The sequence below is a fragment of the Spinacia oleracea genome, chromosome 6, assembly GCF_020520425.1.
Source record: "Spinacia oleracea cultivar Varoflay chromosome 6, BTI_SOV_V1, whole genome shotgun sequence".
Taxonomy (NCBI): Eukaryota; Viridiplantae; Streptophyta; class Magnoliopsida; order Caryophyllales; family Amaranthaceae; genus Spinacia; species Spinacia oleracea.
In genome coordinates, this window is record NC_079492.1 from 67,506,451 (window position 1) to 67,529,014 (window position 22,564).

General features: G+C 38.1%; 1 protein-coding gene across 1 annotated transcript; it reads right to left on the reverse strand.

Annotated features, from left to right (window-relative positions):
• Positions 1 to 1,483: 1,483 nt before the first annotated feature.
• Positions 1,484 to 10,505, reverse strand: LOC130463233 (albumin-2-like). Its single transcript, XM_056832305.1, has 3 exons — positions 10,363 to 10,505; positions 5,400 to 5,569; positions 1,484 to 1,506 (listed from the first exon to the last, which is right to left on the reverse strand). Exons 1-3 carry the CDS (start codon positions 10,503 to 10,505, stop codon positions 1,484 to 1,486), a joined length of 336 nt encoding a protein of 111 aa, XP_056688283.1.
• Positions 10,506 to 22,564: the final 12,059 nt, after the last annotated feature.

Genomic DNA, 22,564 nt, shown 5'->3' on the forward strand with positions numbered 1-22,564 from the left:
ACAGTCATGGAAAATCTCAAATCCGGGTTTTAGCAGGCCATTCTGAACAAAGGGCTCAGGGAAGTCGCGGCATGGGTGTTCTTCTCCTTCTCGGACAAACATACCGTTAAGGGTTCTTTGGTATTGGGGAAGAAGGGTGGTTTATTTTGTCTTGGCTGGCTTAAGGCGTAGCCTAGACAAGTGGTCAGCAATATCTTCCTCCGTTGGTGTATAGCCTAGACCAAAGGGAGTAGTTTTTTTGGGTGGGGGATGGAACATGTTGTGCTTCTTCCTTATGCCCAATGGAGTTCCAGGGAAATAGCCTTGAGCTAGCAACATTTTAGGGATGACCCGGGACGCTCGCAGATCTAGAAATGCTAAGTTGTAGTCCTTAATGACCTGGATGACTTCATCCACTTGAAAACCGTAAAGGTCTTCTGCAGCATTGGTCGTTTCGACCATAGTACAACTGGCGTCAAGAGGACGGGCGCGTATTTCCAGAATTACCCCGTTATGGTTAAGTTTAACCACCTGGTGCAAGGTAGAAGCCACACCTCCTAAGTCATGGAGCCAAGGGCGCCCTAAGAGGAGGTTGAAAGTGGCCTTGATGTCAATTATCTGAAACTCCGTGGTGCGTGCCACAGGCCTGGTTTGTATTGTGAGGTTGATTTTTCCCAACACAGGCCTTCGAGAGTTATCATAGGCTCGCACCCCTTGTGTGGAGGTTTGGAAGTCATCATTTCCTAGCCCCAAGCAATGGGCGGTTCGCAATGGGCAAACATTTACCGCCGAACCGTTATCTACGAGTGCTAGGGGGATGTTTTGTCCTTTGCATCCAACCACTAGATAGAGAGCCTTATTGTGGGCACCTCCTTCTTTAGGTAAGTCTTTGTCAGTAAAAACTATTGCTTTTTCCTCAACATCTCTCGTGACGTGGCTAACCAAAGAGTAAGGTGTGATGTCCGTAGGGACTGAGATGAGGTCAAGTGAGCGAATAAGTTTTTCACGATGTTCCTTTGAAGTGCACATGAGATCCCAGATGGTAATCTCGGCTTTGGTTCTTTTTAGTTGCTTCAAGAGAGGATTTTCGATGACTTCTGCGATGGTGGTGTGTCGCATGTTTTTGGGAGTCTGTCTGACTGGGATGTCGTCCACGGGAGGTGGGCGAATATCCTGTTGGTATCCCCTTCCGGACCGAGTGAGATTGTCAACTTCAGGCTTTTGAGGGGTGGTGTCAATGGGAGAGTGTCCGGGCCAAGTTTCAGTAAAGAGGTCCTGGCCCGATACTTGGGACAGGTAGATATCTTCAGCATCATCATCCCACACACCGCACACTTCTCTCTCGATTTGATCCATAGGGACCATGGCGAGTGGTGCACCTTGGGGCGTAATATACACCGTAGGGTCAAAGTTCATATTTTCTGGTTGATCGAGAGAGATATGACAAGAGCCGAGTGGGATCTTGTTGTTGTTGGGTTTGCCAACGTTAGGGAGGAGTATTATTTCATCCTCTATCATATTCTGGATCTGTTTTTTAAGATTCCAGCAGTTTTCAGTATCATGCCCATTTCCTTGATGGAACTCGCAGCGGGCGCCCTCGACCCAGTATTTATTTTTGAATGGAGGGTCGGGTGTGGGGCCTATGGGTTTTAGTTTTCCTTGTTTGGTTAGTCTTTGGAAGGCTTGTACTAGAGTCGACCCGAGTGGGGCAAACTTTCGGTCTCGGGTCCACCTCCCGGGGCTCCTTCGGGTTGGGGTTTCTTCTACGGCGTGGACCTCTTGGGCTTGAGGCGTGTGGCCCCTGTTGTAGGTATTACTTTTGTATGCAGGCTTGCTTTGTACTGTTTTTGTGAGGTCATCCTCGATCTTTATTCCTACATCGTAAACCCTCTTGAAGGTACCAAGGCCCAGGTATCTAAGATGTTGTTTATAAGCTGGGTCTAGGTTGTCAATGAATTTTTGGACCAATTCAGTTTCGGGAGGCCTATTGATTAGTTGGGCCGCTTGGTCCCTCCATCTAGCAAAGTAGGTTGTCAAACCTTCATTTTTCTTTTGGAAGAGGACTTCCAGCGCGCGCATGGTGACTTGAAAATCCATGTTCGACGAGTATTGCTTGATGAAGACATTGACAAAGTCCTCCCAACTGGGGAAGAGCTTAGGGTCCTGGTGGTAGTACCATTTGAGTGGCACAGGTTCCAAGGACAAAGGAAAGGCAGGCAGATACATGGACTTGTCCACACCTTTCAAGTTCATGGCATTCACAAAGCTCAAGAGATGATCACGGGGATTGTCCGTGGCTTTGAACTTCGGTAAGTCGGATGAACTAAACTTTTCCGGTAGTTTGCCGGAAAAAGGTTCAGGATCGAGGGAGAAATACTTGCTCCCCATGGTTTGCTGCAGAACCATTTTTTCGATCTTCTTCTCGTTATCGAGGTCATGTTTGGCTTGCGCAGCCGCTAAGGATTCGTTTTCCATTTTCAGTTGATTCATAAGTAGGGTCATTTGGGCCATTTGGTCCCGCAGCTCTTCCATGGACACGTTTGAGGGTGCGAATCGAGGTTGGGGAATCGGAGATCCTTGAAAGGGGGAGTGACGGATGGAGCTTGGAGTTGCTAAACCTTGTGTTGGTGATGTATCTTCGAGACGTACTAACCTTTGATTTTCAGATCGACGCCAAGTGGCAGAACCAGCCCTATGCATAAGACAAGCTAAATTTTAGGCCCAAAGTTAAGCATTACTTAGTCTAGACTTTTGACTCTTCCTATCGGTTTTCTATTCTCACTCCTGTTGGTATATTTTGGGTTTTCTTTTGGTCATTCTTTAGATTTTTGGAACACTTGCCCGTGTGACGTTCAAAGTTATTTTAATTAGCTTGCTCGGTTTTGGTGCTGAACATCGCCGTCATAGGAGGCCTAATGACGACATAAAGATTCGTTTATTTTATAAGTCGTTCTTAGAATCGAGTGCTTTTTCATACGTCCTCGTAGCAAATTTGTTACGAATTTTTTATTGCTACGTATATTTTGTGCGCGGACAGCGAGGCTGCGGTGGCCTGGCCAAAAGGCCAAGCAGCAACTTCTGCGCCCAGAGCAGGGCGTGAAAATGTTTGGCGCCCAGCCAGGGGCGCTGAAAATGCGCCCCTGACTGGTACTCGTATTCTGTTCGCGTATTATTTTTGTACATGCGACTTAATTTTGCGTGCTTGCCTAATAACGTCCTTTACGCGTTGTGCAGCGTTGTGGGATCCGTCACAGGCCATCCTAGGCTTCGCTTATCTTTGTGGCGATAGCCCGGGGTTGCGGAACACGTATCTTGGTATAACTCTTTGGCCAATCGGTGTTTTATAAATGTTTGGGCAATTTTTAGGGTCGTTGGTTTTCTAGCGTTATTTGTCACACACAATCACAATATAATCATCTAATTCGCTACACATAACTAACATTACAACATGAAGCAGAAATAATATGTCACGTAGTTTATGATAGGCTTCTATGGGTGATATTTGCGCCTGGCTTGGTACCGCTTCTATCGTAGATCCAACACATGCCCCGGTCGAGGTAGTGCATTCAACAGACGAATTTCGTCCCAAGAGGCCAATCACGATGTAAGCCAAGGGGGCATGCACCAATGAGAGGGACCTTAGTGGGCGAGCGATTGGGTTTGAGACAGGTGTACTACTAGCGACAAGTGCCGAGTGGACAACATTCGAAGAGTATGCACCCCCCGGTAGGCGATGGGTATCCTTAGTCCCAACTCCCGAGATGAAACATGCCAAGGGAGCCGAGATTCGTTATGCGGTTCTGTCCGTTCACATTAATATGCTGATTTTCAGGTCGTCCCAACTTGATAAGGAAATAAACGCGCAGTAGGATCGTTTCACCCTTCGGCTACTTTGATTACCTACGAGCACGAGTATTTCATTAACGTTCCCCAGCAGAGTCGCCACTGAGAGAGGGTCGAAAAAGCACGAGGCTAACGCATGACCTCGTCCCTCGTGGGCGTGACGTCGTCAGATCAGGTGTAGTTAGATTTCCTGTGATTTTACACCCAATCGACTAGTAATATAGGAGTCGCCATTCAGTTTTTAACGACAATGAGAAAAACTGACAAAACCCGGTTATCGTGACATAAAGGGAGTGCAATTATGTTCGACCACGATGGCCATAGGCTCCCTTGTGATTCCTGGTGTGGGGATCGCTCAACGTACACCCGCAGGGCAGAGATTGAGAGTTTGGAGGACTGTAACTACTGAGAGGAGTGCTCATCGATAACTCCAGAGGCAGGTTATCCTTACTAGCTCAGCACAAATAATTGAAGGGACATGCGTTAACTATTAAACTATTCTGAATTGATTTTAGCAATATGCAACACATAATACTAAATCGATCGTGATTATCTTGTTTAAATTGATTTAAGGTACCTAGCATGATTGTTCAATTGTCCAAGGTATTATCTTTATTAGGCGTGATAGATCAATCAAATTAATAGTTTAACAATTTTATAAAAGGGTGATGAAAGCGATTAAATCATGCGAAGGGACACATTACGACGCACCCTTGAGAGGTGCGTCACGGTTCTCAGAAAACTAACCACTTGGCTTTGCTATTTCTCCTTTTATCTAACGAATCTCGGGATTCTGAGCAGTGTTCCAGTATTTAGGCTTAATTCTTCATCTACAAGGGACAGGATACGTTTTGTTCGACTCTTGGGTCGATTGCGACAGAACGCGGGATCAATTTCGCAGCGTGAGGCTTAGGCTTAGGGTTGGAGTCAATACTCAGATTATGAATTGTGTGTCCTTTTTTCGACGATTATGAGGCTGTATTTATAGGGAAAGAGTTGGTGGAAAGATAGATCTTTAGAATCCGAACCCAAAGAGAATTCGGAGACAACACGTCCCAGGTATTTTCAGCGCCCAGGGCAGGGCGCCGAAGATTTCGGCGCCCAGACCCAGGCGTTGAAAATAGGGTCTGAGCCGAGCCTTTTGTCAGATTTGGACTCTTAATCACGGAGCTTTTGAGACTTATCCGAGTTTCTTAGTGCGTATCAACTTATGACGGAATGCGTCTGGGCCCGTTATGAACTCTGGGTTCGTTAGGAATTTAATTAATACGTAACTCTTATTTTCGAATTATAACAGGAATAGAATTCCTTTGCCAATTCTATCTCTTTTAGGACTTTATGTTCGAGTGCAACACCTAATTCTGACAGATTTCTATCTTTTATGTCTTGCCACTTTTAACAACTACTTCTTACGACATTTACCATTTTTAGCAGGTTTCTATAAATAGCAGTTTTGGCTGAAATGAAAAGGGTGATCGAGATTCGTTATTTTATAGGAGATGCGTTGCCAAATGGAGATTTATGTTCTCATCATCGAACCTTCCCTTTCGGGAATGGGGACAAAAGTAGGTGTCTACAGAGTGTATAGATAAATGCATAGGAATCATGTTTGAATAAGTATACCTGATTTGGAATGTGTGAAGCAAAACAAGCATCAATTCCCTTTTCAAAAATAGTGCCTTTCAAACAAGGAAAACCTTGAGTTATGGTACATGTTAGACAAAATAATATGGATATATTATTGGTACTTAAATAGCATTGTAAATATAGAAACATGTAAACCCTAGTTGACTTTGTAAACTATATATATGTTGATAATCAATGCCCAGCCTCCTAAGGGAGAATTACACAATTCTACATGGTATCAGCCTAACCCTAAACCTAGGCAAATACTTTTCCGCTGCTCTTGTGTTCTTCCTTCCCTTTCTCTTCTTCTTTTTTCTTCCAATGGCCGGTGATGAGGATGTTCTCCCTCCTCCTTCCACCACCGTGCTCCACGCCTATCATCCGGCACTTAGTTCCACCAACGTAAAGGCTTTGATTACTCTTGTTCTCGATGTGGATAATGTGTAGTATACACCTTGGGCAACCTTATTTCGTAATACGGATAAGGTTTACATGGTCTTGGACCACATCGACCCTCGAGTCAAGAAACCGAAGGACGTGGATGATGACTTATGGGAGCGTTTAGATGCGATTGTTCTCCAATGGATTTATGGAACGATTTCGAAAGACCTTCTCCTTAAGGTACGTCTTGGACGAAACTGCCTCTGCCATGGACATTTGGAACAAGCTTCGTAAAATATTCCAGGATAATCGTGGCACGCGAGTGGTTTTGCTGGAAAACCAATTCGGTAACATTCGGATGTCGAACTTTTCATCTCTTGATGAATACTGTCAAGCCCTAAAGACGGTGGCTGATCAACTTGCCGCTCTAGATCACCCGATTTCGGAGGAACGCTTGGTTCTTCAATTGGTCGGGAAGGTCGATGCGGAGTATCGTACCATTGCAACCATTATTCGACAGACCAATCCTCTACCGTCGTTCGAAGAGGCGTGTTCCACATTGGATTTGGATAGGCTCGGTTATCTCTCGGAAAAAGATGACGAGGCACCATCCACCGTATTGCTGGCTGCGGGTACTGCTCACGGGACTGCTGGGTCTCAACCACCAGGGAGTGGAGGTGGCCACCGTGGTGGCGGAGGAAAGTCATGGGGTAGTAAAAATTACAAGGGGAAGAAGAAGGGTGGAAATGGGTCTGCTTCAGGTTCGAACGCGGGTGGACAGGCCCGTAGTCAACAATAACAACAGCAAGGCCAAGTTCCATTTTTCTTTAATCCTTGGGCTGGGCCCAACAGTTTGCATCCCCTCCTTGCCCATATCCCTCACAGCCATGGAGGTCCACTGTTCCTAATCAGCAAGGGATATTGGGCCCTGGTCCGAGAACACAACAGGTCCAGCAGCCCAATGGGGCGTTTCTGGTCCCAGGGGGCTCTTTTCAGCCCACGGATCTTCCGGCTTTCTTTAATGCAATGTCGATGCAACCACGGGATTCGAATTGGTACATGAATACGGGTGCTACATCACATCTCATGAACGGATCAAGTATTTCCTCTTCTATTGTCAATTGGCGTAATTTGAATTCTCATATTATGGTTGGTGATGGCACGAAAATACCAGTTAGAGGTTCCGGGACGACTATCTTATCCAGCCCATTCCCTTCACTTACCCTCAAAAATATTCTTTATGCTCCTAATATAATTAAAAATCTTATTTCCGTACGTCAATTCACTACCGATAACTGTGTTTCTGTTGAGTTTGACCCTTTTGGTTTTTCTGTGAAGGACCTATGGACGGGGAAAATATTGACGAGGTGCAATAGTGTTGGGAATCTCTATCCTCTATCATCCACATCACCCTCTCCTCCTTCGCCATTTGTTGCTCTCTCTTCTGATGTTTGGCACAATCGTTTGGGACACCCAGGAGATCAAGTTCTTAGTTTTCTTAGAAATCATAATTTTATTCGTTGTAATAAGGGGTCTAGCCTCACTGTTTGTCATGGCTGCCAATTAGGCAAACATGGTCGTCTTCCTTTTTCCAATTCTCTTACTAAGACATTTGCTCCGTTTGATATTATGCACACCGATTTGTTTACATACCCTATCGATAGTCATATCGGTTTTCGGTATTATTTGCTATTTTTTGGATGATTATTCTCATTTTTTGTGGGTTTTTCCCCTCAAATCTAAATCGGACGTGTTTAATGTGTTTGTGCGGTTTTATACCTATGTTCGGACTCAATTTGGGATTTCTATTAAGGCCTTGCAATGTGATAATGGTCCCGAATTCGATAATTCGAGTTTCATGTCATTTTCACAAAACCATGGCATGATTTGGCGATTTTCTTGCCCCCATACCTCCCCCCAAAATGGAAAGGTCGAGCGTATGATACGAACCATTAATAATATCAGTAGATCTCTTATGTTTTATACATCTCTTCCCTCTACCTATTGGGTCGAATCTCTAAATATGGCCACGTATTTGTTGAATATTCGGCCTACCCCCCTTCTTGGTAATCTCACTTTGATGCATATGCTCTTTAACAAGGCTCCCTCATATGATCATCTCCGTACTTTTGGTTGCCTATGTTACCCTAATCTCTCGGCTAATGCACAAAATAAGTTGAGTCCTCGGTCCGCCCCTTGCATATTTCTTGGGTACCCTTCCTCTCACCGCGGGTATCGATGCCTTGACTTAGCTACTAAGAAAGTGATAATCTCTCGACATGTTAATTTTGATGAAAACGTTTTTCCTAATTCTCACAATTACAAACCCAATGTCACTGATTACTCTTTCGTTGATTCTAAGTTGGATAGTGTAAGTCCACCTCTCATTAGTGTCCTATCCCGGCCCACACCGCAAGTCCCAAGTTGAGGATCCACCCATTGAGCCTCATCTTCCTTCCCCTGGGCCGGCCCAACTACCGCAGACCAGTTCCATCCTCTCCCCTCAGGACCGTATTTCTGCCTCTCTCTCACGTGGGCCAAACCCCACCTCTCCCCCTATTGCTCCACACGGTAGGGCTGGGCAGATTGGGTCACCCATGGACCGTGGGATTGTTCAATCAGCCACGACCCATGGCTGACCTACCCAACCTACTGTTGTAGCCTCTCCTTCCACGGCTCAAACACGTTCTTCCTCTCCTGAGCCCAGGTCTGTTGCTCAATCTCCTCTACCACACTCTTTTCACTCCATGCGCACTCGTGCTAAAGACGGGATTTTTAAGCCTAACTCCAAATATGCAAGTTTGGCCTTAATTTCTTCGTCTATGCCTAATATCTCTCCTATTCCAAAGTCACCCGTTCTTGCTCTTAAGGACCCTAACTGGTATAATTCTATGTCTGATGAGTATAATGCCATGATTGACACTCAAACGTGGGATTTGGTTCCACGTCCTGTGAATGCAAATGTGATTTGTTGTTTGTGGGTTTTTACACACAAAGAAAAATCTAATGGGGACTTTGAGCGATATAAGGCACATCTGGTGGCAAATGGTAAGGGTCAAGAGGTTGGAGTTGATTGTGGTGATATTTTTAGCCCGGTTGTGAAACCCACTACCATCCGTACGGTTCTCAATCTGGCTTTCTCTAAGAAATGGTCCATTCATCCATTGGATGTGAAGAATGCTTTCCTTCATGGTAACTTACATGAAACGGTTTATATGCATCAACCTCCCGGGTTTGTTCATCTAGACAAGCCTAAGCATGTTTGTCTAATTCGCAGGTCTATCTATGGTCTAAATCAGGGTCCTAGGGCGTAGTACCAACGGTTTGGCACGTTTCTCCTGTCTCTGGGATTTGTTAACAGTAAGAGTGACACCTCCTTGTTCATATTTCGTCGTGGTACGGATACTGCCTACTTACTGCTGTATGTTGATGATATTATACTTGTTTCTTCCGCTGCTGCACTTCGGACTCGTATCATTGCCCAGCTCAGTTCCGAGTTCGCAATGAAGGATCTTGGTCCTCTTTCCTATTTTCTTGGTATATCTTTCACTCGTACCAAGGACAAAATGTTTCTTTGCCAGCGAAAGTATGCACAGGAAGTGTTAGCCTGGGCTGATATGTTCTCTTGTAAGTCCGCCGCCACACCTGTTGACACTAAGTCCAAGCTTAGTGCCACGAGTGGCAAGCCGATCGCTGACCCTTCCTTCTATCGTCAGCTAGCAGGGGCCTCTAGTATCTTACTTTCACTAGACCAGATATATCATATGCCGTTCAGCAGGTTTGTCTATTCATGCATGACCCTCGTGAATCACACTTCCATGCTCTGAAACGAATTCTTCGATATGTCAAAGGAACTATTGATTATGGCATACACTTCTCTTCGGTCTCTCCTACTGGCCTGGTATCGTATTCTGATGCGGATTGGGGCGGTTGTCCGGATACTCGCGTTCTACGTCTGGATATTGTGTTTTCCTTGGTGATAATCTGATTTCTTGGTCGTCTAAACGACAAGCTACTTTATCTCGGTCCAGTGCAGAGGTCGAGTACAGGGGCGTGGCTAATGTCGTGGCCAAAACGGCTTGGATTCGGAACTTACTGTTGGAACTCCATTGTCCTCTTAGGCGCGCCACAGTTGTTTATTGTGATAATATTAGTGCGGTGTATATGTCCCATAATCTGGTACATCATCAATGCACTAAGCATGTGGAGATGGATATTCATTTTGTTCGGGAAAAGGTAGCTCTTGGTCATATTCTGGTTCTCCATGTCCCGTCATCGTTTCAATACGCGGACATCTTCACTAAAGGTCTACCTTCTCCTTTGTTCGTCGATTTTCGCTCCAGTCTAAGCGTCTGTCCTCCTCCCGCTCCGACTGAGGGAGTGTGTTAGACACAATAATATGGATATATTATTGTTACAGAAATAGCATTGTAAATATAGAAACATGTAAACCCTAGTTGACTTTGTAAACTATATATATGTTGATAATCAAAGCATAGCCTCCTAAGGGAGAATTACACAATTCTACAGTACCCACTGTAATGGCCATTGTCACTGTAGTTGATACGAGCATATTGATCTCCCCAGCTGAACAGATAAGCCACATAAGGAATGGTTGAATTGAAAGCAGCAAAAATTCCATTTTCAAACTCTGAACCCTTCAAGAAAGGGAACATATAAGAAAGAATTACTCCCCCCTGTCCCTTAATACTCGACCTATTTTGACCGGGCACGCTTGCCAATGCACAACTTTAACCACCGATTTCTTTAACTATATATTATAAAAACTTATAAAAATACTAATATTTTGAAAATACATATTAAGATGAAGCCAACAATATATTATGTAATAACATTTGTTTCCATACTATAAATAAAATAGGGTCAAAGTGAATTATGTGAATAGTGCAAAAAGTCAAAACAAGTCGAGTATTAAAGGACGGATGGAGTAATAACTATACTGAAACTCTGAAAGAATTATCTTTTAAGGTTAACTCATGCGCGACGTAATAAATACCATGTCCCTGTATCCATCTTTTGTTCTTAACCATTTTAGAGTCAAATTCTCTTGGTATTTCATAAAAGTCCTTACGTGCATATGTCCCAATTGATTAGTCTCTGAATTTTCCTATTCGAAATCCACATAATGGTTTAAGAATTTCCATAAAATTCATTGGTAGCTCCCCACATTGACCCATTAATAATAGTCAGTTCCTAAGATTTCTTAGTCAAATTCTCCCTTAAAAGACGTCCTCTGAAAAAGTACGTAGACAATGCTAGAATTACGATATAACTAGGATTATAGTATGTTTAGGAAACTAGATTAATAAGGTTTGGAATGTATGTTAGAGTCTATTTAGTTATTTTATGAGTTTTCTATGTAAACAAATTATGTAACCAAGTTGTGATAAGTTGTTAAACTATACAATCGTCAATTAATATTATTCCCTTTGGTTTAATAGAACAGCGCGTCTCCTGTGAGACCAGTCACACCATCAACTTGATGGTGTGACGAGCGCGAAACCAATAGCATACCTCCCCTAAAACTTAAAAAAAAAAAGTAACAGATCTAAACTATAGAAGTAACATACCTAAACTAAAAAAGTACCTCTTCTAAAATTATATAAAAAAAAAAAGTAACATGTCTAAACTATAGAAGTAACATACCTAAACTAAAAATGTACCTCCCCTAAAACTATTCCGTATGAAAAAAAAGTAACATGTCTAAACTATAGAAGTAACATACCTAAGCTAAAAAAGTACCTCATCTAAAATTATATAAAAAAAAGTAACATGTCTAAACTTTAGACGTAACATACCTAAACTAAAAAAAATACCTCCTCTAAAATTATTATAAAAAAAAAGTAACATGTCTAAACTATAGAAGTAACATACTTAAACTAAGAAGGTATCTCCCCTAAAACTACTCCGTATAAAAAAAGTAACTTGTATAAACTATAGAAATAACATACCTAAACTAAAAAAAGTACTTCATCTAAAATTATTAAAAAAAAAAAGTAACATGTCTAAACTATAGAAGTAACATACCTAAACTAAGAAGGTATCTCCCCTAAAACTACTCCGTATAAAAAAAGTAACATGCATGTATAAACTTTATAAGTAACATACCTAAACTAAAAAAGTACTAAAATTATATAAAAAAAAAGTAACATGTCTAAACTATAGAATTAACATACCTAAATTCGTAAGTGTGAACTGGTCTCACCATCAGTTGATGGTGAGGACAGTCTCATATAAGAATTTGGGTTAACAGAAAGGAGCGTAAAAATAACCCCTGCCCTAATTATAAAAAAATAAAAATAAAAAAATAAAAAATAAAAAGAGAGAAAACACGACAAGTATTTTCAATTGCTATCAAAATGAATGCTCTTCAACTCCTGCGCATATAATCTTGTTTATCCAGAATCTTATCCTATAATTCACACAAAAAAAGAATCTTATCCCCCTGGGCCCTAACAAACCATTAGTATCCACTCAATATTGGTTGGAATATTGCCATTTGAAGAAAAAAAGAATCTTATCCCCCTAGGCCCTAACAAACCATTTGTATCCACTCAATATTGGTTGGAATATTGCCATTTGAAGAAATAAACGAGTAAACAGGTATGGAGCTCCCTAAACTTTGCCAAAAGGAGCAGTTTAATCCCTCAAGTTTTAAAAGGAGCAGTTTAGTCCCTCAAAGTTGATGGAATAAGCTATTTTTATTAACACCGTTATATTTTCCGTTAAGTTCAATTAAATAATAAAACTGATTTTAAATAAAGGGAATTCAATTTACATGTGTATAAATGATTAATTTAAAATAGCTTCTTTTGATTTTGACTTAGCTTTTTCAACTTCCTTAGCCTTTTCATTTGCTTTTTCACCCTACACATTTCATCATAACAGAGCAATTTAACCCATGTTTTAGCTTGAAATTTGAAAGATGGTTACATGGTTTTGGGATTGAAAATGGTGGGTTCTTTATATACATCTACAATAAAAATTAACAAAATATATTAAAAGGGATGCTAAAATATTTGATTTTGATTAATTACGAGAAAGAAAAAAACAGAGATCTAATCCCCCAAACAAATAGATTGATCATTTGGTGGAATTTTTTACTTGTTGCTGTAAATTTGCCAATGAGGGAATAATTAATTGGAATTCATTGAAGCTACTGAACGTATCCAAAACAAAAATGAACGAGGAATTGATTTCTAGTGTTTTGGGTGGGTGTCCTGTATCGGCGACATTGGAGGTGAGAGAATAAAGGTGGTTTTGATAAGCTAATAATTGACTCGGTTCGTTTGAGGGTATTGAGGATTGTTGAGGAGCAACTAACAGAGGATGACTGCTCTTTGGAGATTTCGGGTCCGAATCTGCCTGGGCATCCATTGCTAGGAATTCTATGGCAAGAATACGGAGTAAAAGCGTAAAACTAACTCGTAAATTAATTCCTAATAAAACCCAGTGTAAGAATTAGGGGTCTAATCAGTGAGACCTTATTTATGTTTTAACCAATAACGATAATAATCGACACTGTTTTGGAAGCTAAACTGTAGTTTTCTATTAAAAAAGTTGTTTATTGTACTAAACCAAAGGAAATGCCGGCCTATTTGCGCTGGTGAAGAGATACTGTAAATGATGTATCTGTTAGAATATATGGCACATATATTATGTAAATATAAATTATTGTAAATAATAGAAATAGTCAACCTACTACTCCATTATATACGTAATACGTAAATTAATTCATTGTTGGTAGCTACATTATATACGTAAATAACTTGCGTGAAATATGCAAAGCAATCTCGCTAATCTCGCTAACTAATTCTAGTAGGTTGACTATTTCTATTATTTACAATAATTTATATTTACATAATATATGTGCCATATATTCTAACAGTATCCAGCATTCGTAATCCATAAATACGTAGTATAACAATTAAATCCAATAATAGATGAAATATTGATAAACATTATGCCAGTTTGACTAATAAAAGATTAATTATGACTTTAATATAATAATGAAGTATAATTGTGGATCAACTTATAATTTTGCAGTAAATTAAGTGACAGGTGTAAACAAATAAACTAAGTTGGTAGGAGGGTTATGAATAAATAATTTTGCAGTAAATTAAGATAATCGATCTAACACTTATGAAAGTTGGTAGAACCTAAAAAGGGAAGCTGAAGGAGTGAAACGTTAAATACAAACTTTTCTATAAAACGGTCTTACACAAAAGACCACTTTGGTATCATATAAGTTAAGCAATGGAACCAATTAGTTGAGCACTTGAACTAATTAGTTAAGCATTGAAACCAATTAGTTAAGCAAAAGAATTAATTAGTTAAGCAAATGAATTAATTAGTTAAGCAATGTAACCACTTAGTTAAGAAATTGAACCAATTAGTTAAGCAACCAAAGTGGTCTTTCCGGTAAGGCGGTCTTACACAAAAGTTGCCGAACGTTAAATGTGAAAAAGCCATGTGAAAAAGCTAAGTAAGTTGAAAAGGCTAAAAAATAATCAAAATCAGTTGTTTTATTTCATTTATACATGTGTAAATTAATTTTCCTTTTTTTTAAAGTAGTTTTATTATTATTTAATTGAATTTAACAGAAAAGGAAACGGTGTTAACCAAAATAGCTGATTCCATCCAAAAGCAGGGACTAAACTGCTCCTTTTGAAACTTGAGGGACTTAACTGCTCCTTTTGGCAAAGTTTAAGGACCTCCAGACCTGTTTACTCAGAAATAAACTATTGGTATCCACTTTATGGCCGGAGTACTGACTAGTAATCTTTCGAGCTTTTTTTTTAAAAAAAATAATAATAATTTTATTAACAGCAAGAAAGTTGGATTTCTTTTTTATTTTTTTAATTAATGGCAGAGCCATAAATTTCATACTGAGGGCAAGAAAAAAATGAAACTTAAAAAAAGGCATAGTTATAGTGAACTACCTCTGTTTCACAATTATCTTTATAATTATTATTTGCACAAAGATTAAAAAATGTGAGAAATTGGGTAAGAAAATGGATAAAATAGGTAGGTGGGTGAGTATAAGAAAAAAAAATGTCAACATTTTATCATTGTTACATGTGGGTCTTGTAAATACGGTCCAATGTATATTATTAGAATGTCAACATTTTATATTTTTACACATGTAGAATTAGAGATATTAAATTTTAAGTCGCGTTTTCTATATAGTACATCCAAGAGTTTTATCCAGTCCAACTGTCCAAATGATCTTAATATAATCTTGCAATAAACTAAAATATGTCATTCCCTAATCCCTATATATTTCTATTCTATATCCGAAGTGTATTATAGTCTTACAAACTAATATAGTATAGTATTACAAACCAATGTAGCCTTATTTAGACCCTATTAAAAATATTAGTCTAAAATTTAAAAAGTGCATCGCGCGCACGGGTCTTATACTTCCTCGGTTCTATAAAGTGTTAAAATTTAGAGCATAATTGGTAGTTTAAATATTTGTAAAAACATTAGCTCGTAGGATCTTATTTTTTACAATTTTTCAAATATTAATTTTTATAATTTTTACTAATACGTAATTTAGTGTATTAATACTGAAAGTAGTACATTGAAAAATGCACGTAATGGAAAAGTGAGAACTTCATGGAATGAGGAAGTACTAGACAAAAGTATTTTTTTTTAAAATTATTTCTTTTAACAAACAATTTTTTAAAAATAATAAATTATCATTTCTTTAAAATTATTTAATAGAGACGTGATAGTGTAACTCGGAAAAAATAGAGGACGAAGGTGGAGAGAAAAGAAGATTAAACCGAGAGAATCTAACGGATATTTAACGTCATTGGCACACTAAGAATTTTTAAAATCTCAGTGGTATAACGTATATGGTGAATTAATTGAAAATACGAGGGTATTTGGTGAATATTTGAAAACCTAAAGGGTATTTGGTGAAAAAATCTCCGTTTAAAAGAATATTGAGATTGGAAAAAAGAAGTTTTTAGTGAGTAGTGATCTCAGTTTATACTTTTCCACCTAAAAAACTAGATAATGTATTTTACCACCTAAAACTAAAATAAAAATTATTTTTTACCACCTCTTAATCGGAAAGATGGACAAAAACGTTATGCGGGCTCGATAATTCTGATTTCCTTCTCTTCTTCCATGATTTTCATGTATATAATAATATAAGCTACTATTTTTCATGGCTTCCCATTCATTCACAGAATTTGGTAGTATTTCTCAAATTGATAGAGACATGATTCCTTTCTTAATTTGCAAACGAAAATCAATTTGATTTAAGGTATGATTTTATGTTTGATATGCGTCAAAAAGGAGTCTCACGCTCTCACATAACTTTTTCGTTCATCTTGCAGTTAAGAGGTTGTAAAACAATTTTTATATTTATTTTTAGGTGGTAAAAAATAATATTTTTAGTTGGTAAAAAACAATTTGTCAATCTTTTTAGGTGGAAAAAGTCAATTTTCCATAAAAAAAAAAACAAGAAGTTAGGGCTTACCATCACCAGCCAAAATGTAGATGGCACCCGCTAGACAAAGAGAAAATATTAGGGGTTTTATGGTAAGAGGATTGAGGCGATGGGTTATTTCGAAAGTCCGTATTTAATTTGGAGGCCATTAATCGTACTCCCTCCGTCCAAAATTAGTTTTAACATTTATCAGACACATAATTTTAGAAGATAAATTGTTGTTTGGTTTTCAAATATTATTCTATTGGAAAAATAGATGTAAAATGAGATAGTGGGTATTATTTTATTGAAAAGTATATGCGATAGAAGATAATGGAGCATTTTTTTAATTAAATGTGAGAGAGTATTCGACCCAAATTAACTTTTTGGCAGTGGAAAGAAAGGTGTATTAAAATAATTGTGCGGTCTTTCCTAAAATAGAAGTGTAAAAAACTAATGTGAAACAAATGAAAATAAGAAGTGTGAAAACTAATGTGGGACAGAGAGAATATTTATTAATATTAAGATGTCCACTATTACTCACTAAATTAAATGTAGTTTAAATCGTGTAAAATTAATGTTAAAACTTATAAACCGTGCATCGCACGGATGCTATACTAGTCTTATCCTATAATTCACACCAAAAAAGAATCTTATCCCCCGAGGCCCTAACAAACCATTTCTATCCACTAAATATTGGTTGGAATATTGCCATTTGAAGAAATAAACTATTGGTATCCACTTTATGGCCGGAGTACTGACTAGTAATCTTTCGAGCTTTTTTTTTTTAAAAAAAAATAAAAATTTATTAACAGCAAGAAAGTTGGATTTCTTTTTTATTTTTTTAATCAACGGCAGAGCCATAAATTTCATACTGAGGGCAAGAAAAAAAATGAAACTTAGAAAAAGGCATAGTTATAGTGAACTACCTCTGTTTCACAATTATCTTTATAATTATTATTTGCACAAAGATTAAAACAAATGTGAGAAAGTGGGTAAGAAAATGGATAAAATAGGTAGGTAGGTGAGTGTAAGAAAAAAAAATGTCAACATTTTATCATTTTTTACATGTGGGTCTTGTAAATACGGTCCAATGTATATTATTAGAATGTCAACATTTTATATTTTTACACATGTAGAATTAGAGATATTAAATTTTAAGTCGCGTCTTAGCTAGTGACAGTGAAAAGTCAAACAGAGTAAAAATAGAGATGGTTAGATGGAGGGAGAAGTATGTAATAATTAGGGGTGTCAAATCGGTTCAACGGATCGGGTTTGGATCGGACTCATCGGATTCGGGTTGAAACGGATCGGATAGGAACAGATTAATTTGGCTAACAGGTCGGATCGGATTGAAAACTTAACGGGTCGGGTCGAGTCTGATTTTTTATGCACGGGTTCATATCAGATCGGATTGTAAACAGGTCGGGTTGTAGTCGGGTTGGGTCAGATCGGATCGGATTGGAACATGACGGATTGTTAACGGGTTTAGCCGGACTATAATGGGTTCGGATTCATATCGGGTCGGACTCATATCGGATCGGATTTATCGGGTAACAGACTAACACGGGTCGGATTGAAACGGATTTAGCCGGGTCGGGTCCATTTGGTTCCAAATTATATAATTATAATATCGATGACTTAATTAGGAGACGAAAAGGATAACTAACTTTTAAAAGTAATAAGAATTTAAGATCAATAATATAAGTTATTGAATATATAGTATAAAACATTGTTTAATACTACATTTGTTCCTGAAAGTTCTTTACGCCTTAAATCTACATCAATTACAAGTTTCATTTGAGCATAGTATATAATCGGGCCGGATCGGATTTCGGATCTTAGCTCGCGGGTTCTAAATGGTTAGGATTCTAAACGGTCGGACAAACCCATCACATTCACTGGGTCGGTTTGAGAATTGACACCCCTAGTCATAATCCATTACAGTCCGAGCCAAGTTCCCTAGCTGCTAGTCAACGTAGTCATACATTTATGTTACAAAGATAATTAATTTGTGGTATATCTATAATATAATTAGTCATACTAATAAAGTCTTGGCCTAATAATTAAAATTGAACATTTATCTCTATTCTATAAAGGAACAGCTGAGGTCTTTTAGGTAATTTAACTTTTCGTGTCCCCCAATTAAAAGACAAAAATACCCCCCCCCCCAAGTTCTAAAGTTTATTTGCCCTACAGACCTCAATTGACTGAAAGAATGTAACGCCAAAAACCAAGAATATGTGCCCATTACCACATAATAAAATCCTCTTTACACTACTACAAAAATGGGCAAAGAGACCCGTCCAAAAAGGCATAAGAGACCTCCTCTGAGGGGGTCTCTAGATGGGGGGGTCTCTTTTTAAAAGAGACCCCCTCTTAGAAATGGGGTCTGTTTGTTAAAAGTTGGAGACCCATCATGTAAGAAAAGGGGTCTCTTACGTAGGCCTTTAGGAAAATATTTTAGAAGGGAAAGAGACCCCATATGTAAGATTTGGGGTCTGTTTATTAAAAATATTCTGACCCCATATGTAAGATATGGGGTCTCTTTGATTTTTTTTTTTTATTTATTTTTTAATAACCTCATACCCCATATGTAAGATATGGGGTCTCTTTGATTTTTTTATTAATTTCTTTTCTAATAACCTCGGACCCCATATGTAAGATATGGGGTCTCTTTGAACTTTTTAGTATTATGCCTAGAGAGCCCTTTTTACGAATAACGGGTCTCTTTTCATGTATTTTTTTTTTTTAAAAAAAACGTTAATTCAGTACCTGCTATTAAACTTACATTAAAAAATCAACTTTAATAAAGCACCAACTATTATATATTCAACTAAAAACTCTTCTACAAAATCGTTCATGATCTATCATGAACATATATCCAAAAAATTTACATATATATCTGAAAATTGTACAAGTACAAGAAATATATATAATCAATATAGCCTCATTTAAACCTTGCATCTTCATTGATATGCTAATCATTCCAAGGCCGGGACAACCACAAGCTATGCTTCTGATCCCTAAATCTGTATGTTAGACAAATGTAGAGGAATTAGTACATAAAGAAAAATAGAACACAACACATATGAACATGCAGGGGTAAAACGGATAGCAACTGCCAAAAAATATGAAAGGACTTGTTGTAGCCTCAAATTGTCTCCATCAGATACATAGAGGACAAACCAGCAGGCCAGCAAATTGCGCATGAGCTGCACTTGGCTTTCCTGGCTAAAGGGTGTTACCTGACTCATGACAGCCTCAAGAACTTCCGCAAGATTGAATTTAGCAGTTCGGGTTTCCATGTAACTGCAAGCAACAGTCAAAATCCAGCTAGTTTCAGAAATCTTATCCCCTAATATAAAATTATTGATAGAAAAACCAAAAAAGGTTAAATTCTTAAGTTATTAGAGAAGTGATATCTCTGACAACTAACTTGAATCATCAAATAAAGGGAGCAAGCAAAGGAAGAATGGAAAATGAAAGAACTCCAAATAATAAACTGAATATCGAATCCCCAATAAACTTAACAGTAAATTACATTTCTGAGGTAGAATGTAGAAATTGTTTAAACTCAAAGTTAGAAATCTAAAAATGATCAATGAATAATAAAATCTTGAAGCAATAAAGTCCACTTACATCAGCCACTTTCTCCTAGGAGCTATCTGCAAAGATCCTCTAAATTGCTGAAACCAACCTTCTTTTTCTCATTTTCTAGCATTACTGTAATTTACTTGCTGCACCACCAAAGGAAATGAATCTTAGTCCGAAATGGATGTACAATATAAGAGATAAAAGATAACATAATCTTTTTATCTTTATTCCAACATTTCATACACCTATATAACTCAAACTCTTTTCATATTATATAATTAAATTATACATCTATATTCCAACCAGCTTTCAAAATGACACCTAGTTACCTCAAATTAGGCAAAAGGCTTAACAACATTCAACGAGAATTATGAACTCCAGCCCTCTTCGATCCATCCCCAAGACCCCAAAACAATTGAAATACATGAAGCACTAAAAAAATAATGGATTACGCCGCTGATTTGGCAATAAGTTGTCACAATCATCTTCAATAACAACTTTTCTAGAAAAAATTACCACCAATATTTTGTTGTTATAAGCTCAAATCCAAGTCACAACAAATTGAATCTAACTGAGCCCCAATATGGAACTTTGAGTAACCACATGAAAACAAATCAAAACTAGAAAGAAACAACAGTAGCCAAACAAAGAAGAGAGAGACAATGAAAAGAAATGTAAAAGGAACTCATGTTTGTAATGTAGAACAGATACCGATGTTTTTATCTATCCAATTCAAGTCTTGTACAAGAGTTTGGCAGGAACAATTTGCAAATTACAACCAAATATACCCTATCTCTCCTCTCTTTAATTAGCAATATGCACCTTATTCATTATGTCCCCATTACAGATATAAAATGGTAACCAGTCTTCGCATCAATACTATGGAAGACATAGTCTGACAGACAAATGATCTTACCTAAGGAACTTTCCAAGATGCTCTGGCCAGTGAGCGCCCCTCTTATCAAATGGCTTTTCATCCCGAACTTCCCGCTTCTTGAAAGTTCTGCCCTTAGTTTGATTCCCTGACGAACTAGGCCTCACACGAATGCATTTCGATGAATCTTTAGGACCCTAATATTTTCATGAAAATTCAACATTAATGGTACAATGAGGCAACGATAAGATCGAGGACAAAATAGAAACAAAATTAGATAATTCACCAACTCAAACATGGTATTTCCGATACCAAATGAGATAAATGAAATAAACTTTTAACATCAAGCTTGAAAAATTCAACAGGAAACTATTCCAAATCAAGGCCCCAACAATAATAATCATTTATCATAGAACAAAAGTGAGATAAAAAACTCAATAATCTCAAGACCAGAAACAAACCAGGGAGATATTTCCAAATCTGCTTGCTATAACAGCAAAAAACGCCAGAGAACAAACAACGGCAACTAACATCAAAATTTAACAAATAACTAGATTATTACTAGCCCATAATAACCATCAAACTCTCAACCAAACAAAATTATCTCTGTTAAACACACTACATTTTGTAGTTGTTTCTACTTCTGCCTAATGTAGCAAGCAGGGACGATGACGACGACCAGAACACTAGCAAAAATAGCTCCAAATAACAAGTAATTGAGTCTTCAATCCTTTGAATTTGTTATTACTTTGCTTCTCCTCAACATAGCTGCTGGAATAACAGCTTCTCTCTTTGTAACTTTCTCCATCAAAACTCCGATCAATTTATCAGATTCTGTCAATTTCTTCACCAATTCATCCATTTTCTCATCCATTTGCTTCACCTTATCCTCAGATTCCTTCAACAAAGCCTTAAGATCCGCAACGAACTCTTCAACCTCATCCGTTTAACTTCGGTATCCACCTTCAGTACCTTCCGAAATTTCCAGTAATATACTGGCCGACTGTGAAGGAAAGTACCACTAATTTTTGAGCAGGACTCTGATCTTATGAAAATAAGGACATCGTTCATTTCTTCATAGTCAAAAGATGCAAAGTTAAACCCCATACATTCCATGAATCCTATTCCAGTGACCAGAATAAAAGATAAAAAACAAGATGTAAACTCCCAAGTTAACAAACTCCAATATGCAAAGATCGCATAGCATAATGTTATATTGTTATCACACTCTAACCTGCATCAGAGAATATACATAGAAGAAAAGCTTGATTTCTGAAGGTGCCCTCTTTAGTAATTATTTTCCCTTAAAAAAATCATACTTTCCCCATGAAATTGGAAAATCTAACCCCAAAATTGCAATTACATGAACATTTAAACACAAATCGCAACAATTGAAATTTTAGAAATTCTGGGGGGAAGTCCAACTTCGTGGTTGAAATTGAAGTTGAAAATTTCAGTAAAAAAAAACCTAACTTGTAGCAGAAATTACAAATTGAAATCGAAAATCAAAAGAAACCACAAGAAATTCATAAATTCGAAACAAGAACTAAAGAGAAAAAGAGAGTGATGAGAACAAAAACCTAAATTTGTAGTACGCTAGAGATGATCGACGGTGAGGTCGACGGTGATAGTGAAGACGACAATCGTAGCGCGGGTCTCTGTGTGGTAGTGCGATTCGCCGGTGGTAATGAGTTCGTCAATGGTTGCCTTGCCCTAGCTTCTATGTCGAGAGAAAACCGAAAGAAGAAAGAGGGATAGACTGATAGAGGGCGAATATTGGTTTCGCAAAGTTTTTTTAG

What these genes read in the sequence shown, in the direction of transcription:
- LOC130463233 (XM_056832305.1), bottom strand. Translation starts at nt 10,505, where the DNA reads ATGTTCCCTTTCTTGAAGGGTTCAGAGTTTGAAAATGGAATTTTTGCT. An exon ending in GACAATGGCCATTACAGTGG is followed by an intron (nt 5,570 to 10,362) that starts GTACTGTAGAAT and finishes ATGCTATTTAAG; the next exon opens with TACCAATAATATATCCATAT. An exon ending in TGCATTTATCTATACACTCT is followed by an intron (nt 1,507 to 5,399) that starts GTAGACACCTAC and finishes CTTAAAAAACAG; the next exon opens with ATCCAGAATATGATAGAGGA.